The sequence below is a fragment of the Carya illinoinensis genome, chromosome 5, assembly GCF_018687715.1.
Source record: "Carya illinoinensis cultivar Pawnee chromosome 5, C.illinoinensisPawnee_v1, whole genome shotgun sequence".
In the NCBI taxonomy this organism is placed as follows: Eukaryota; Viridiplantae; Streptophyta; class Magnoliopsida; order Fagales; family Juglandaceae; genus Carya; species Carya illinoinensis.
Genome location: NC_056756.1, coordinates 39,321,448 through 39,340,268, shown reverse-complemented (window position 1 = coordinate 39,340,268; position 18,821 = coordinate 39,321,448). Strand labels below are relative to the sequence as shown.

General features: G+C 33.2%; 2 protein-coding genes across 3 annotated transcripts; one reads left to right on the top strand and one right to left on the bottom strand.

Moving 5' to 3' along the window:
* Nucleotides 1-1,712: 1,712 nt before the first annotated feature.
* On the bottom strand, nt 1,713-8,441 carry LOC122309334 (60S ribosomal protein L9). The gene is made up of 4 exons (XM_043122799.1): nt 8,313-8,441; nt 3,631-4,058; nt 2,025-2,147; nt 1,713-1,864 (listed from the first exon to the last, which is right to left on the bottom strand). The coding sequence occupies exons 2-4, from the start codon at nt 4,000-4,002 to the stop codon at nt 1,778-1,780; spliced, it is 582 nt and encodes a 193-aa protein (XP_042978733.1). The 5' UTR covers nt 4,003-4,058; nt 8,313-8,441; the 3' UTR covers nt 1,713-1,777.
* LOC122309333 (WAT1-related protein At5g64700-like) lies at nt 7,989-12,373 on the top strand. Of its 2 annotated transcripts, XM_043122797.1 has the most exons (8): nt 7,989-8,125; nt 8,438-8,892; nt 9,059-9,121; nt 10,795-10,911; nt 11,088-11,319; nt 11,438-11,596; nt 11,825-11,976; nt 12,083-12,373. In XM_043122797.1, the coding sequence occupies exons 2-8, from the start codon at nt 8,693-8,695 to the stop codon at nt 12,198-12,200; spliced, it is 1,041 nt and encodes a 346-aa protein (XP_042978731.1). In that variant the 5' UTR covers nt 7,989-8,125; nt 8,438-8,692; the 3' UTR covers nt 12,201-12,373. The 2 variants fall into 2 exon arrangements, with proteins under 2 accessions (XP_042978731.1, XP_042978732.1); XM_043122798.1 differs by lacking the exons at nt 7,989-8,125; nt 11,438-11,596 and having other exon boundaries at nt 8,496-8,892.
* The last annotated feature ends 6,448 nt before the right edge of the window (nt 12,374-18,821 follow it).

Here is an 18,821-nt window from a genome sequence, read left to right as displayed (position 1 = left end):
ATATAAAGAAACAAAAACGTCATTTAGAAATTAAAATAACTTCTAAAAATCAGTTTTCAATTTTAAATATATTCTTCTTATGAGTTAAAGAAATAAGATTGAAAAGATTTTTAGAAGTTCTTTTAATTTTTTTAATTCAACATAAAATCCTAAAAATTTGTTTTTTTATATAACTATATTCATTAATAATAGATATCACAACTTTGATCTGAAACATACATTACAAACTAACTATAGAATTAATAGCTTCCCAATACATAATTTTGACTGACATGGACTAGTCTATATTACAAATCTCTACAGACCACCGTCTGAGAGACAGCACAACTCTGTCCAATATAGAGTTAACAAATCCAGTACTCTGTCTAAGACGGAGTAGAGGACACACTCTATAGATAAAAGTTCAAGAGATGATGTGTTTTTTTCCTTTCTAAAACAAAAGACATAACAGAAATTAAAGATATATAGAAAAAAATGAATTATATCTTAGAAAGGTATAAATCTACATTTTTAACCTTAAAAGAAAAAATTACAAATAAAGTTACTGTGACGGCACGTGAGAGTCACGCACCACCCTAAGAGTATAACAGTTAGACCTGTTTGATGGCCTCAGACCCAGAAAAGCTGCACATAGCGGCAGAAATAGAAGAGTAAAAAAGAAAACTAGAGAGGATAAGAATGAGGGAGGAAGGAGGAGGGAGGAGGGAGCTCCCTCTGCACAGGTTTTGATTTGGAGGTGGTCTCTAGAGAGCTTCTCTCTCAACTAGGGCCATTGCAAAATCCATTTCCCTAAAAATTTGTTTAAATTGAAATTATGTTCTAAAAATGATATTCATTTTACATAAGAGATTTGTTTGTTAGATTTCTTTTAAAGTTTTAAAATGACTTTTTATGTTTTTTATATTATTTCCGAATTTTTCTAATTTAAAATATGATGCACACATGCTAAATTCTTATTGGTGTTGACCCATAATTACTAACAATTGACTAACAAAATAATTAGTAGAGGTAATACAAGGATGATGAGTAAAACTTTTCAAAGAGTTATGACTATTATTTCCCAAGAGAGAAACGCTAGCAACGGTTTAAAAGAACAATAATTGTAATGGTTGTTAAAACATAATTGTTAAAAGACTTATACGTCGATCCTTTCTCAAGAGAGTTATAAGCTGTAACCTGTTAATGTGAAGTGCATTATTCATTGTCACTGACATGATAAAAATAAAAGCGCCTCTGTCCTCTTAATTACATCGGGTAATATTGTATTTCAGGATAATGATAGCTTACACCACTTTCATTACTAGTTTACTATCCAGTTTTTTTTTTTCTTTTTATTATTTAAATCTTACTTAAAATTTTCAAAACGACCTTTTTACATAATCTTAAAAAAAAAAAAAATGACTCAATCAGCAAAGAATGTCAATTTTTATAAAATCAAATTTATTTTTAATTAAATTGCATGATTACGTTGGTGAATTGAATTTATTTTTTTCTAAATTATGCAAGAATGCCATGTTCTAAGATTTTAAATCCAAATTCAAATAGCAAAAAGAGAAAAAATAACAAAACAACAGTAAAAGAGTTGTAAATGCATCATCACCCTTCCTATAACCGAAACATTCATGTCTTCAATACAACCTTGTCCACAATCATACTAAAACTGCAAAGTATCCAAATTTTAGGAGAATTACCAAGAACAAACAAACAAAACATGAAGCAAATATTGTCTTAATTGAAGAGTACATATTGAAGAGTACATATCCTATTCAAGCATCAATTACTCCTCCTCAAAGATGGTTCCCTTCTCACTGACATAGATACCATCAAGAAACTTTCGGATATCCTTGTTCTTCACGTGACATTTCTGCAAAACCAAAAACGATTACAGATCAGCAACTGCAGACAACATGTATTAGGAAGGAAGAAGGGAGAATATATATATATATATATATATATATAGAGAGAGAGAGAGAGAGAGAGAGAGAGAGAGAGAGAGAGAGAGAGAGAGAGAGAGAGAGAGAGACCTGGTTTATCAAGGCACAAGACCGAGATACGAGTTCAATGTCATTCCCATCTAATACTAGCTCATCCTTGACCTTTTCAGAACGGAGAATTGACACCCCATCAAGCATGTCCACTTTTCTTACCTGGCACACCCAAAAAACACATAATGCAATGAAGTCCTCGCTAAACGGTTGATTAACTAAAAGTTAAACACCCATGTACTTACCGACATGGAAAACGACAACTAGTACGTCAATTCATCAATCTGTTCAGATAGCAACTCAAAAAAGAAAACAATGCACTCCAAAAATATATTATCTACAATAATTACAAAATAGATCATTGTAGAAAAGTTACAATTCCCCCCTTAGCCACAATAGTGCAAACAAGATAGTGAACAATAAGAACAAGAAAACAGTACGTTAAACAAAACCAACAAAAAGTATACAAAGTTCAATGAAGTCCTCATTTCACAAATGAAAAAGCCAAAGTTTGACATCAAGGTATTTAAACCTACACCCTAGCAACATTCAAAATGACAACTAGAATACCAAGACTTAACCTCTTCTAGATTAAACTCAACAAAAGACAATAATGCACTGTATGATCTACAAGACTTGCAAGATAGAAACACCTCAAATATCAACACTTTCCACAATAATCAAAATAGTGAAAACCAGATAGTGAACAATACGACACAAGAAAACAGCACCTAAAACAATACCAATTGCTCTATTTTAATTCCCCCACCATTTTTTTGTGTTTTCTATGCAAATACACAGGCATCCACGCTTAGTATAAACCTCATCCAGAGCATGCAACAACGAGTTGACAAAATGACAAATTGACTTCATCTACTCTATTATTCTATTACAATTCCTTTTCATCAAGTAATAAAGAATAAGTGATGTTTAAAGACAGCAAAAAGAACATCCAAAGCCACCATATCCAAAAAAAAAATTGAGAGAAGGCATAGGGTAAAAAGGGACACAATGTCAACTGAACCGTCGAGCAAAAACATTAGAAAAATTAAAAGGAGCTGCAAACACCTAATTTATAGTAATCCAATATTCCAGAGCAACTGGAAGGGCTGAAAAGGACAATTCTGACACAAGAACGGAGACTCCAAAACAGTATCCTAACCAATCGGTACTGGTGGATTGGAATGTAAGTACAATAGCTCCAGACCTTGTGCATGCATCAACACAAGTACAACCACAAACATAATTTTAATAAAAAATACACAACTTGTAAAACATAAATGGAGACTATAAATATCCATGATATTAGTTAAATAAAACTGCAATCAATATTCTACATTAACATAGGGATAAAAAATAAATAAATAAATAAAGCCCCAACTTAAAGCTCTATCATGGACAGGTAAACTATGAAATAATTCTTCCAGTTAAGAATCAATATACACCAACAATCTAATACATCAAACCAAATAATGAAGTAAGGTTCGAATATCGTTATTACTTCTCACAGATCAAACAAACAATTCGTATATAAACAAGACAGATGACATGGAAAAAAAAAATCAACAAGCATCAAAATCAAAACGAACCAAACGAAAAAACCTTAAAAGAATACAAATCCATTTCACAATTGCCAAAAATGTACCTTCTTTTCACCCAAAAAATTACGGATCTCGATGGACTTGTTAGTGTTGGTGATGCTAGCGTTGATGGGGAAGTGAGCGTACACGAACCTCATCTTGTACCGATAGCCCTTGGTGACGCCGGTGATGAGGTTCTCGACGTGGCTGAGAGCAGTACGGATCGCCGCAGAGGTCTTCCGGGATCCGAACCAGGCCTCAATCTTCAGCTTTCTCTTGCCAGCCTCGTCAGTGATGAGATCAAAGTCTAGATTGAGGTGCTTGAAGTTGCGGATGAGTTTACCGTGCGGACCCTCCACCTCGATGATCTTGGCGTTTATCTTGATTTTTACGCCGTCTGGGATATCCATAGTCTCCGACGAGAGAATGGTCTTCATTTGCGCTCTGTTGCTCTCTGAGTCTGAGCGAGGCGAAGAAAATGGAGGCAAAAACCCTAGAAACAACAATGACTGATGACTTTATATCGCAGTGACGACTGACGAGTCTATACAAAGACGTAGAAACCCTAATTGAGAATTAGAGCCTAATGTTTTGGGCCTGATGTGGTATTTTGATATATGGGCCCTAATGCATGACTTTCAGCCCTCGGCCCATTCCTCAACTAGCGGTTCTTTCACCCACCGCCACACGGCCCACACCCCATGTACATTGTATTCATCCGTGTCCACCCTCTTTAAATTTGAAAATTGAATGAAAAAACAAATAAATTTCATTATCTTTAAAAATACTTGACTTCTTTGGTGCATAAGGTAATTTATTTAATGATTTTATTTAAATCTTAAATACTACTTTGCAATTTAATGATAAACAGTTTGAAAAATCAATATCTTATTACTTTGAAATTTAAATCTTATGTGAAATTATCTACTTAGATAATGCCATATAAACTGCCTCAAGGGAGGCCACCTCATACGTCATATATTTTAAAATGATTAGTCAATGATTCAATTGAAATTACATAATCTGTACCACTATAAAAAGTAAAAACTTCTCGTTCTCAAGCAAAGTGAGATCTCATATACCACTTACTCTTATTATTTAGTAAGGGGTATCGCATAGTCCACCGTAAAAATGATCATGTGTAGTAGAATATTTTCTGGAGTTATGGATCTAGGGAAGTTGTCTATTAGGGATGCAGCAATACCTCATCAGAAAGATAGAGAAAGTGGGAATTGGAATCAAGGTATAAGACATGGAAGGGTAAGTTTTAGTGGAGTAAATATGGTGAAATCTCAAGGCAAGTTTGACCTATAAAGTGCAATATGTGCAAAGACAAGCAAAAAAGGAAACTCATTTGCTAGCAAAACATGCGTTATTAATTTGTGTGTTTTGGTTTATAATTATTGTTTTTAAAATTATTTGGTTAATTAGTTATATGTATGATGTAATGAGCTGAAAATAATGTGTTGGGCTCTATCATATTGGCTAAAAAAAATTATTCGTTTGGATCAAAAAACCTAAACAACCCTATAAAAAATCCAAAACTGAATAACACATGTAAAACCATACCAAATCGAAACCGAAAAATTGAAAATTTAAATTTTCTCACTTGGTGGGCGGTTAGTGCAAATTGTAATTTTTTTTTTTTTTTTTTTGTTTCAAACCTTTTAAAATATGTTTAAAAATTTTTAAAAAATAAAAAAATACTAATATACTAATAGTCACTTTCTTAACTATTAAATAAAAAGATATTAAAAATAAAATAAAATACATAAGCGATCCAATTGATAAGGCAAATACGATATACATGTGCACTGCTGAAAACAGATATATATTTTATATACTAGATGGAAGCAACGTGCAAAGAGCACGTTTATCTAGTTTTATGAAATGATTATTTGTAAAAAATAATATATATTTTATAAAAATGATTGATTTCACTTAATAATTTAAGACATATTGGAGAAAATAAAAAATTAGTTCGAAATACCATATAATCCAATACATGTTTATAACATCCATAATTTTAACAAAGATGCATATAAAAAATTTAATAAAAGTCCAACACAAACAGTAGTTCAAAATATGTGTCATTTGATATTTGTATTATAACTCATCAATTTGTGTCATCCTGAAGAAGATCAATAAAGAATACGTTGAAATTCTTATGTTTCTATTGGTTGAGTTGATCAGAGTCAACATAAAGTTAAATCATCCATTCTTTTTATAAAAATTTATGCTATAATATTTTCTATATATAGCATATATATAAATCATAAAATATATTTTGAAGTTGTTGGCCAAATTTACTCTATCTGGATTAGCTCAAGGATCACGACTTTTGTCGCGTGCCCATCATATATAGCAAGTCCATGTGTGGAATATGATTTAGCGAAAGCTACGTCCTACTAATATTAAAAATAAATAAATTAATTAATTAAAAAAACTTTGATTAAATCCGGCATGTAATATATGGGATTTTTAAATTTGGAATATTTAATAATATGAGTTAAGGAAATGTATAATACACGTGTATTTTACTTGGGGAATCACATTTTATGCACCTAATACATGTATATATGTTAAGGAGAAAGAGAAAAATATAATAACTAATCTTTAATTACTTATTATTATATAAACTATTTATTATTGTAATTATTGTGATTAATAAATTATATTATAAAATAAATTCAGAATATATATTTGTATTGTTATTATTCTCGGCTTTAAACTAACATTAAATAAATAAAAATCATGTAACTTTTAATATAAAAATTATGATCTATATAAAACTTGTATGCCTTTTATTAAAAATTTGTGTACGTTCATTAATCACTCATTACTCCCTAGACCAAGTGGTTCACCCAGCCATCCATATATATTTAGATACCCTATCTTTACTAACATCTTGAGCCTTGCTACATACAGGCAACTTGTGCACTCAAAATGTGCACGAGTCTGATGTCAGTATTATTTATTATTTATTTTTTAAAAGAAAAACAACGAAAATAAAGAACAAAACTCCAGCCTCCGAAATATATCTAAATCCCTTTTCTACCTTTCCAGAAAGAATTACTCATCTACTACTCATGACTTCATTTTTTATTTTATTTCTTCTTAATCTGCCTTGTCCCTTTATTTCAACCTTTCTACCCTTTCAGAAAGAATTACCATCTCTCCTTCCCTTACAAAGTTCATCCCCAAGAGAAAACATGCCCAAAGATTAAACTTGAGTCATCTCCTTCAATGAAAAGTCACCGTAAACAATACCAACGGGTGTATTCTAGCACACAAATTCTCTCTCACACTCTCTCTCTCTTGAAGATAGTTAAGGAGAGATGCATATTGCCTCCTACCGATTGGGAATTTTATTTTGAAGCAAAAGGAACCAAAGAAAGATGAAAGAGAAATTTCCAGAGGCTTCTTACATTTCTTTTTTAATCAAGGCAGTGGAAGAGGAGAAAAAGTAAAAAAAAAAAAAAACCCACGTGAGTGCCACTGGAAAGTTTGGTTTTTCTTGAATCTTAGAGCAAGCTTTTGCGATCTTGTGCTTAAGCTTTTAGACAGTGAATGAGTCATCTATTTTATTCAAGGGCATGAAAAATAGAATGGAAAAAAAGAAATTAAAGAAAAGATGAGAAATAAGAGATTTGAGAGAGGGGAGACGAAGGGTGATCGAAAAGAAAAATTCTAAATATAAGTACATACACCACATATTATCTATTTTTTTTAATTTTTTTAATTTTTTTCTTTTATCAAGTGTTTGGCATATGCATAATAAATAGAAAAACTGAATTAGTTTAAAAAGAATAAATTTAAAAAATAAAAAATATTAAGTGTGTAGTGTATAGGGCTTATGAGTATAATGCTCAATCAAAAATAGATCTGGAAAGTCGATGCTTTCTTCTTCTTTGTGTTTTTTTTTAATATAAAAAAATTGACTGCAGCATGCCACTTCTACTTCGTATGCGGATTGGTCCTCAAAACGTAATGTAACTTTTTTTATCTTGAAATACTCTCCATGTAACTTTTTATCTTATATCATTGAATACCATTTATGTATTCATTCCATACGCTAGTTATATTCACACGAATTTAAACAAACGGTGTTAATTTTAACAGAAAAATATAAAAAATCGTTAAAATAAGGTTTTCCCGTTACATACACATTATTTATATATAAAGATATATAACTTGAATCATTTATTCACCACATGCGCATGCCCTGCTTTTATGGCGACTAATAAGTCGAATTTTCAAGCAACACTTTCCATCAATCTCTAAAAATTATTATTTAAATTATATATCCTATCGTATTCCTCCAAAAAAAAAGCTTCAAAGTACTAAAACAATAGAGAAAAAAAAACAAAAGAAAAATCCACACCAAATGTCCAATCAAAATATTTGCCAAAACGTGACCCAATAGAAGTAGATATATATCCTAATGAACGATGATTTCTGGGGTATTTAAGCAGATATCAATGGGGAGAGGCTAAGAGATAGGGACCGGAAGAGGCAATCACGGAGATCACTTACATTAACATGAACTGATGGTGATCGGTACGTACAGCGATATATATAAGGGCCACATGTTGTGTGGAGTTGGAGTTTTGCTGTCAAGCATACGTTATTATGTGTGTGTGTGTGTATATATATATGTATGGTAAGTATATAAAGACCAAACAATTAAGGAACAACGCATGCAAAAACATGGAGGACATGCAGTGACTGAGTGACAGAGACGTACTGTAGGATTTAAGGAGCAAATATATGTCGCCGTCAGCTAGCTAGCTCTAACCATCTCCTACGTCCTTCGGATTCTCCAAAGCCCTTCTGCATTTATTACTCTTGACTTCTTTAATTTTATTTCAGGGGAATCCACCACAGATAGAACAAATCAGCTCTGAAGACCCCCTTTCCAGACAACCAAATATACTGCTTCTTCTTCTTTTTTTCCCCCGTTTTTCATCCACTTTAAATATCTCTATTTCTACATCCAGGCAGACGGAAATCATTCAGGTAGAAGTCTGTCTTATAAACTTATATATATATATATATATATATATAGAGAGAGAGAGAGAGAGAGAGAGAGAGAGAGAGAGAGAGAGAGAGAGAGAGATCGAAGAGATGGGCATGAATATGATGAAGAATTGGTTTGAGTGGTCAAAGGTGGTGGTGAGCATGATAATGGTGCAGCTTTTCGCAGCAGGTCTCCAACTGCTCTCCAGGGTAATTCTCAGTCAGGGAACCTTTGTTTTTGCATATATGGCTTACCGCCATGCTGTTGCTGCGATTTGTGTTGCTCCTTTTGCTTTCTATTTCGAAAGGTGATGATCCTCATGATATTCTTCTTAATTATTTTATTTTATTTTTATAGCCTTTCTAATTTTTTGTAATTTTTAACAATTTAAACTTTTATTTTCCTTTGCTGCGGTGTTTGAAAGAGAAATAATGTGTGTGTGTGTTTCGAATTATATGGTGCCGTGGATGCAGGGGGAACGCAAAGAACTTGAGATGGTCCGTTTGGTTTTGGCTCTTTCTCAGCGCCCTAACCGGGTAAGCCATATCTACATGTCAAAAACTCTATCTGCGGTATATCATTCTCTGGCAAATCGAAGTACTACTTCTCGATCGTCTTTTCATCTTCGAGTTGCCATTTCATTATATATATGAACTTAATCGTACTGGAAAATATTGAGTTTCTCCAAAATATATGATCTGCAAGTGTCTTAACTCTTTAGTAAAAGATATATATAGTTTATATAGGGTGCAAATTTAAATTCTGAAGAATATTATATACAGTTGAGAGGAATAATATCCTAATTTTTTTAGTGGGTACTCTTTAATATCAGTATATTTTTATTTTTTATTTTTATAAAAGCATACTGCATTTATTAATAATAGGCATTACAACTGGACTGTAACATACCTTATAAGCTAATTAAAACATTAATAGCTTCTCAATACACATCATTAATAACGCTGTTCTGTTATGAGTTGCATGATATTATCTATCTTTTAATTATTTGAATAAGGGAGAAAAAAATTAATATTATCTACTAAATTTATTTATTTTTAATTGAGAGGCGCCCTAGTATCCTACAAATTACAAACAGATATAGAATCGTATATTAATTGTAATATTATGGAATTTTTCTTTTTCTTCTGTTTCCTATGTTTGGATTTTGCAGAAAAATAAATAGTAAAATTAAAGGATAATGATACACCTACAATTACTTTATAATAATTAGTTTAGAATTCATTTTAAATCAATCAATTTAATTCTGACACTTCATTTAAAGATAATTTCAATTTTACTTAATTACCTTTAATTTTAAATAGAGCGGTAAATTAGTTGTAAATTATTTGTAAGAATTAATGAAAAATGATACTCTTTCCACAAGCAGCTCTTATTGCTGGGATTTTTTATTTTATCATTATCATTTTATTTAATAATTACTTAAATAATTTTTAATAATATTATAATTTTTTATAAAAAAATATTTAAATATATATATACATAAAAAATATATATATATATATAATAAACTAAGAAGAACCCCGCGCTTCCAGCTGTGACTACAGAGCTGCTCAAATTAAATATCACAGTTGGTGGGAACAATAACTTCATTAATGCTCATGAAGTTATCCAATTACTTATTAAAACGACAAACATTTATTCGTGAAGTTCTATTAATGGTTGTCGATCGGTACGTACACACTTTTAAAGATTTTGGCTCCCTTGATAATTGCACACTTTAAATTTATTCTTACCCACTGCATGCAAACCTTCCATGCACTTTGGCCACGTGCTCTCTAGTCTTGACCATTCTCCTAACATACATTTATTGAGGTTTATTTATTATGATTTATATATATATTTATTATTTAGAGAACCGAACCATATAAGATAGAGAAATAATTATAGTAAAGAAAAATTCTATATACTTTATTATTATCTTACTTGTATTACACTAAATAAGATGTGATATATTTATCACCATTAAATGATCATTTATTACATGTTTCTTTATTATCAAATAGTGATAAATGCACCATATTATATATAGTGATATATAAATGAGATGATGGTATGATGTATAGCATTACTCGTAATTTCTACCGTCACAATTCAATCAGACAAAAAATATTTATTTCGTAACTACACGAAGTTGTGTTTTTTTTTAACTTTTCATTTTAGTACTTTTATTTATTTATTTACAATACAGGATATCAATGGCTATGGGACTGTACAGCTATGGTCTTCGAGACACCACAGCAACATATGCTACAAACTTCCTCAACTTAATTCCAATAACTACTTTTGTCTTCTCCATAATTGCAGGGTACGTACATTATATATTGGTACTTACTGCATCACATCGACATGATCATGACTATTTCGATCCTATATATATTTCTAATTAATTAATATATATCACTGAAAACTTTATTATAATAAATTAATACTTTGTTCCTAAATGCTTATATATATGTATATAATATATGTTTGTGTATGTAGTATAGAGAAAATGGGACTGAATACAAGGGCAGGCAAATTAAAGACAATGGGGGCAATTGTATGTCTAGCAGGAGCACTTACTGCTAGTCTCTACAGAGGACAAGCTTTCCATCTCAATCACCATTCTCTTCACCCTCATCTTGTTGTCAAGCCATCTAAGGCTCATTGGGCTCGTGGAACTTTCCTATTGGTTGCCAGTTGCTTTTCCTACGGTGCATGGTTCATAGTTCAGGTACACATCAACATCATCATATTTACGTTCGATCGATTTGCTCTTGAAACAAGTAGTGATTTAAGATTTAATTTACATTATTCTAGAGATTATATGCTATATATTTTGAAAAGTACAGGTGAAGTTACTCAAAGTTTTTCCATCCAAATTCTGGGCAACACTGCTCACATGTGTTATGGCAACAGTCCAATCAACAGTGATAGGATTGTGCTTTGATAGAAGTAAGACTTCTTGGAGGTTAGGATGGAATCTCGAACTTATTACAATTGTTTCCTCGGTAAGCTGGTTACAAGCCAATTTTTAATCTTCTCATCCATAACAAAATAGTATTTGTTAAAGGAAAATAAACAAAGAATTAGTGATAATTCAGTGATTCAAATCAAACTCATGCATGACGCCTCCGATGAGAAACCATCACTACTGGTGGCATTACTATCTTAGTGAAAAGATGATCAATTCTTTAGTCAGTTTTTGTGAAAGAATCGTGTATGTTTTTTATACACAGGGAGCACTCACCACGGCTGCAACTTTCTGCATAATTGCATGGGTAATTTCATTGCGAGGCCCCACTTATCCTGCGATGTTCAACCCACTTTCACTCATTTTTGTGGCTTTATCAGAAGCGATCATACTTGGCGAAGAGATCAGACTCGGAACGTATGAGTATTTTCTTTTGATATGAGCAATCATCATGTGTGACATTTGATCAAATTTTCTGACCATATACAGCAAAACCTCACTTTGTTTTGAATTATTATTGCAGCATTCTAGGCATGATTCTGATTATTTTTGGGTTGTACTCCTTCTTGTGGGGCAAAGGAAATGAGATAAAAAGTGCAGTGCAAGCAAATCCCTCCATTCCTGCGGTGAACAGTAGTTAAAGCAGCAGTGGGCCGGGAAGGCTAGCTAACATGGTTAGTGATTCAGATGTAAATCTAATTGATAATAGTTAGTGCGATCGAAGGTACTCAAGGCATTATGTTCAATTCAAAACTGTCATGTCCAAAAACAATCATAGAAAGAAATGTTGGTAATGGGTAAATTCCATGACGAAGTTGTGTCCATATGGGTGGAGAAGTTATTTGTTAACTTCCCACCATTACCATCACTACTCTAGGGAGGTTATTTAACTTCCACTTATTTTAAGAAGTTCATTAACTTTTAGATAGGAAAATTTTTTAAATAAGAGTATGTACATGATAATTAGTTGTGAGTAGGTGAAAAAGTCTAGAAAAAGATAATTAATAACTCTCGACTCTCTCTCTCTCTTCATTTTCTTAGAGAAACTATCTAGATCTTTTGATTTTAAAGTGTAAAATTTTTTAAGAAACTCTAATAGCCTTCTAAGTGATGTAAAAGTGCAAACAATAAAGTAATGTGGGTTCTAAGATGAACAAAAATCTCACCTTGTAGGAATTCCACTCCTTAAGGTAATATATATGATGTAGTACATCTAACCACATTAATTTGTAATGCAATTTGACTTACTCTCTTGAATGCAAGGAGTGCAATCATTCAATACTTTTTTAAGAGATACAAATGTGGAAATGCCAATCTTCTCTGATGCATATCATTGCTTTTCCTTGATCTGTAATTGTTCAGCAAAGGGGGAATTATAGAACATGACTGATATTGAAAGAACAAATAGCATAAAGGTAAAGAAAAATCTTCACATTACTGAGGGAAAATATATCATTTCCATTTTCAAACTAATGATGAAACAAGTTGTTTGCATTTCTTTCCTCTAAGCACATGAGGCAGTCATGGCTAATTAGCGCATTTTCGCAAAACAACATGAGCATAGACTGAGAAATGCTTCTCCAATAATCTCGTGAAACTCTGCTGAGTTGAGAGCAATGTAACAGTAAACCAACTCCTCGATATCATTCCAATCACAAACTCCCACATCCTGAATCATCTCCAGAATTGATTCCCTCAAATCCTTGAATGGATCTGTAGAGTACTTAACCGCACAGATACTACCTGCAAAAACACCACAAACATCATCAGGCAAGCAAGCTGCAAAGCTGATTCTTTTGTCCCACTTGTGTGGATTCTTCTTCTTTTGTAGTTTCTTGTGGGGTTCCTCGGAAACATCCATGGCTAGCTACTGCAAAACAATATTAAGTGTCTATCCACCAAGAAACACAATCCCCCTTGTAGGTGATCATCTATTTATGCATGTATATATATGCATGATTTAGCTACAAGTACTTGCAGTAGTTAGGTGCGTCAATGAATGGGGATTCGATTTTGAAAGAGGCAGGACAGGAAAATGGGTTTCCATGAGCGAAAGATGTGGCCAAGAAACAGCTGAATAGCTGGATATATAAATAACTGTAACGTCAATATGGCCATTACAAAGGCGCCATGAATGCAGATACGTGGGTGCCATTAAGAAATTTCATGTGAAGTAGTTGAATGACTTTGAAAGCATCATTTATGGATCGGTTGATTTCAAAGCTCCCTCATAACAAATGTCCACAATATGTAGTAGGTTGATTTCAATTCTCTTAGCTGGGCAGCTTGCTATATAAGCTGTTGTTTCAAATAATATCACTGCAGTAGCCAGTAGTCTGAAAAAGAAAATTAACAACCTCGTTGACTGCCCCATAAATCAAAACAAATAATGCATCTCTAGCGGTAAAGTGCTACGTTCTACGTTTATGCATCACTAGTTGTTGGCCTCTTCTATCCCTTTTGCTTTGAAAAAAAAAAAAAAAACGAAATAATTAATGCATTGGGTAGTTGACAACCAATTTGAATTGTGGAACATACTGCTTGAATCTTACCCGTAGCCATGAATGTTGAAAGCGAAACAATTATTCGGGTAGCGTTAATGGGGGGATAAGGTCTACTGGGTTCTCACCATCCCTAATAATAAAGTAAAAGATAGAGCCAATAATCTAACTCAGAGATAAGGTTAACAAGAGATGATTAAGAAAAATTGAGTCAAAACTCTTAAAAAGAAAAGATTTCATAAAATATGTCGGATTCAATCATTCTAATTATAAAGGAAATAAATTTCTATAAAAAGATGAAATCTCTACAAATAGGCATGCTCTCTACTACTACTTCTCTACATCTTCTTTAATCTTTCGAAACACTAAATTTCTCTATTGTATTATGATATTTGTGATGTTATGAGAGATTATAAAATTATTTATTATAGTAAATTTCATCCACAAATAACTTGTTGATGTAAATTTTTATTTTAAATTATGCAAATTTTTATATCTTTTTATTTATTTATTTGTATTCACTTTGATATTTACTACCATGGATATACGCGAAGAATACCACCATATCGACGTCCCAATTCACTTTTATGTCATTAGGTTGCTCTTTCGTTTTTATCAATTTTAATTTAAATAAATGTGTGAACGCACTAATCATTAATTAAATTTACTTAGAATAATGAAGGAAAAATAAATAAAGATTATATATTTATCAATGGAAAATAAGCAATAAATAGGACTAAATATTAGAAACGGACGTGTCTTCAACAACCAATATCCTACTGGTAGTTGAAGTAGCTATATTATTTGGTCGGAAGTCCTTCTTTTCTCTAGAGAAAAAGTAAGGCGGTGTATCCTTGCTTGAACAAAATATCTTTGTTTCAAGCTAAGGACTGAGTCTCTTGTGTTGAGAGTGTTAAGTTTTTCAGAATCTAAGAACAAAGCTACAGAAATTGATGGCGTTGATAGAGGAAGAGTTATCAAAACATTGGGAAAACTTGAATCTAACTAGTGAAGAAAATTCAATCTATCATGCTGCTCAAACACAGAATTATGGCATGCGTGGCCAACACTGCATAGCAGGTAAGATCCTATCTGAGAAAGGGCTGAATAATGAAGCCTTTAGGAAAACTATGGCCTTAATATGGAAGCTGAAAGGATGGGTGAGGTTTAAAGAGTTGGGAGATCAGAAATTCTTAATTGAATTCCAACATATAGCTGATAAAGAGAAAGTACTAAGTGGGAGACCTTGGTTTTTTGATAGAAATCTATTAACACTGCAAGAAATAGATGAAGCTGTTGCTCTAAATACCATTCAGTTCAGATACGAACCATTTTGGATACAATTTCACAATATGCCACTAGCAGCCATGAATGAAGATATGGGAAATCAATTTGGAGCAGGAATTGGTCATGTGATAAGGGTCGATGCAGATTCAGATGGTTCAGCATGGGGTAAGTGTTTAAGAGCCAGAATTGCTATAAACATCCATAAACCTTTACTGAGAGGGAGATGGCTGGAATTTGAAGGAAAAAAATACTGGATCTACTTTAAGTATGAGAGACTGCAATCATTTTGTTTCCATTGTGGAATTCTTTTTCATCAAGGGAATGGATGCACCAGACAGAGAACTGACCAGAGGGGAGATGGAGAAAAGATCCAACAATTTGGACCATGGCTTCGAGCTCAACCACTAAATACTAATATCTTTGACTGTAGAAAGTATGGAGGCTCAGTTGAAAAGGACCAGAACAAAGAGACAAATATAAAAGAGGAAAGGAGTTTCAAGATGGAAGATATTACATTAGAAGAAAAGAAAATATCAACAGAACAGAAAAATACAAAAGAGAACCAAGGAAAAAACAAAAATCCACTAGTTGCTGAGGTTTGGGACAGTATGGATATAGAAGGCAAGAATTATGTACCTGGTGTGAGTAATATACCTGTAGAAGAGAAGGGGAAATTAAGAATAACAGTAGAGTTAGAAGATAAAAACAAAGATGGAAAAGAAAGCAAGATGGAAATAGCAGAAAAAAGGACAACAAAGGAACACAGTTCATTAACTGTAGACTCGAACCAACCTGTCATAAATAGTCATCAAGAGGAGTCAGTGGAATTCAAGACAGTTAAAAGGGAATTGGAAGGGACCAAAACAAAAGGCAACACTTGGAAAAGAAGAACAAGAGAAGCAAATAGAAAAGCACTGTTAATTTCTGAAACTGTAAACATTAGCCAGAAAAAGAGAGAAGGAGATAGTAGAAAAGAAGATATGGAGCATAGTAAGAAACAAAAAACAGTTGAGGATATGAAACAAGATGGGGTTGACCCTAGGTTGGTGGAGGCTGCAGTGCAGCTCCACCAACAGCAATGATGGGTCTTAGCTGGAACTGTAGAGGGCTTGGCAACCCTCGTACAGTTCAGGAACTTCACTTTTGGGTGAAGAATAAAAAGCCAAAGGTCATCTTTCTAATGGAAACCAAGTGTGGAAGAAAGAGAGTAGAAGAAGTTAGAAATTCTTTCGGGTATGACAGAAGCTATGTGGTGGACAGTAGAGGATTTAGTGGAGGTCTTGCCTTTATTTGGAATAGCACTGAAGAGATTTATTTAGAAACTTATTCACAAAACCACATCTCTTTAGCTTATAAAAGGAATGAATTTCAAGACTGCATACAAATAACTGGCTTCTATGGACACCCCTCAACATCACAGAGAAATAATACATGGCAGTTGCTGAAAATGCTTAAACCCACTAATGATAATGCTTGGATTTGCTTTGGGGATTTTAATGAGGTGTTACACCAACATGAAAAACAAGGAGCAGCTCCAAGGTCCTATCAACAAATGGAAATATTTAGAGAAACATTGGAATTCTGTGAACTAAGTGATCTAGGATATCAGGGAACAAAATTTACATGGAATAATGGAAGGGAGGGTACTCAGTTTATAAAGGAAAGGCTGGATCGAGTACTAGCAAATTCAACTTGGATCAACCATTTCTCTGACAACTGGATTTCTGTTCTACCAACACAAGCTTCTGACCACTGTCCCCTTGTATTCAACATAGGAGAAGGAATGCAAGGAAGAAGTGACAGAGGAGACAGAAACAAGATATTCAGATATGAATCCAGCTGGGAACTTAATGAAAATTGCAAGGAAACTATCAACTCGAGTTGGAATCAACACTTGCCATGGCAGGGATCTTATATGAGGGGTATACATGAAAAGCTTCAAAAATGTAAGGAGTCTTTACTGAATTGGAAAAAACATTCTATTGACAAGCCATGGAGACAAACTCAGGAGAAAATGAACAAACTGAATAAGATGCAGAACTCAAATATGGGCACTATGACAGCAGCAGTTAAACAAGAGCAAAAGGAAATAGAAGCCCTCTTGGAAGCAGAAAATGCAAAATGGAAACAAAGAGCAAAACAAGTTTGGCTCAAAGATGGAGATAGAAATACAAAATTCTTTCACAGAACTGCAAACCAGAGAAGAAAAAATAATGAAATTCAGAAAATTGTGAGAGAAGATGGAACTGAAGCTTGCACCCGTGAGGATATTGCAGCAACCTTTGAGAATTACTACAGGGAGCTGTTTTCAACTTCCCAACCTGACAAGATCCAGGAGTGCTTGCAGTTTTTAGAAAAGAAAGTTGATGACCACATGAACAGACACTTAAATCAGGAGTTTACTGGACTTGAGGTAAGGACAGCATTATTTCAAATGAATCCCTTAGGTTCTCCAGGACCTGATGGATTTTCTGCTGTGTTCTATCAAAACCAGTGGGAAATAGTAGGAGAAGATATAACTAGAGCTGTAATGGATATTCTAAACAATGAAGGGGATTTGAAATGTATTAATGAGACCTATATAGTTTTGATCCCTAAGGTTAAAACCCCCATATCTGTTACTGAATTCAGACCAATTTCTTTATGCAATGTCATATACAAAATTGTCTCTAAAGTCCTAGCCAATAGATTGAAAACCATATTGCCACAAATCATATCCCCAACCCAAAGTGCATTTGTACCTGGCAGGTTAATAATGGATAATGTTATTGTGGCATTTGAGGCCATGCATGCTATGAGAACTGAAGGAAAAAGGAAGCAAGGATACATGTCATTGAAACTTGACATGAGCAAAGCTTATGATAGGGTGGAGTGGCAATTTTTAGAAGCTGCTATGTATAAGCTCGGTTTCACCTCAAGGTGGATTGGTTTGGTAATGAGATGCATCTCAACTGTGTCTTACTCCCTTATTATTAATGGAGCCCAACAATCTTGGTTTCAAAATACTAGGGGAATAAGACAGGGAGATCCTTTATCTCCCTATCTTTTTATCCTGGTAGCAGAAGCATTGAGCTCACTACTGAATCAAGCTGAAGTTTCAAAGCAAATTCATGGTTTTCAATTTGGAAGGAGTAGATTAAGCATCAATCACTTGTTCTTTGCTGATGACAGCTTATTATTTTGTCGTGCCAATGCATTTGAATGGGCAAGAATGCTAGATTTGCTGGATTTATATGAACAAGGGTCGGGTCAGAAACTGAACAAGGCAAAAACTTCAATTTTTTTCAGTGCAAATACAAAGAAGAGGACTAAAGATCACATCCTTGATATGGCAGGCCTTAGAGCTACTCAAAGTCATGAAAAGTACCTTGGCCTACCTACTTTTATAGGCAAGTCAAAGTATCAGGCTTTTAAGGGAATAATAGATAGAGTAAGGGGTCGAGTAAGCAACTGGAAAAACAAACTCCTATCACA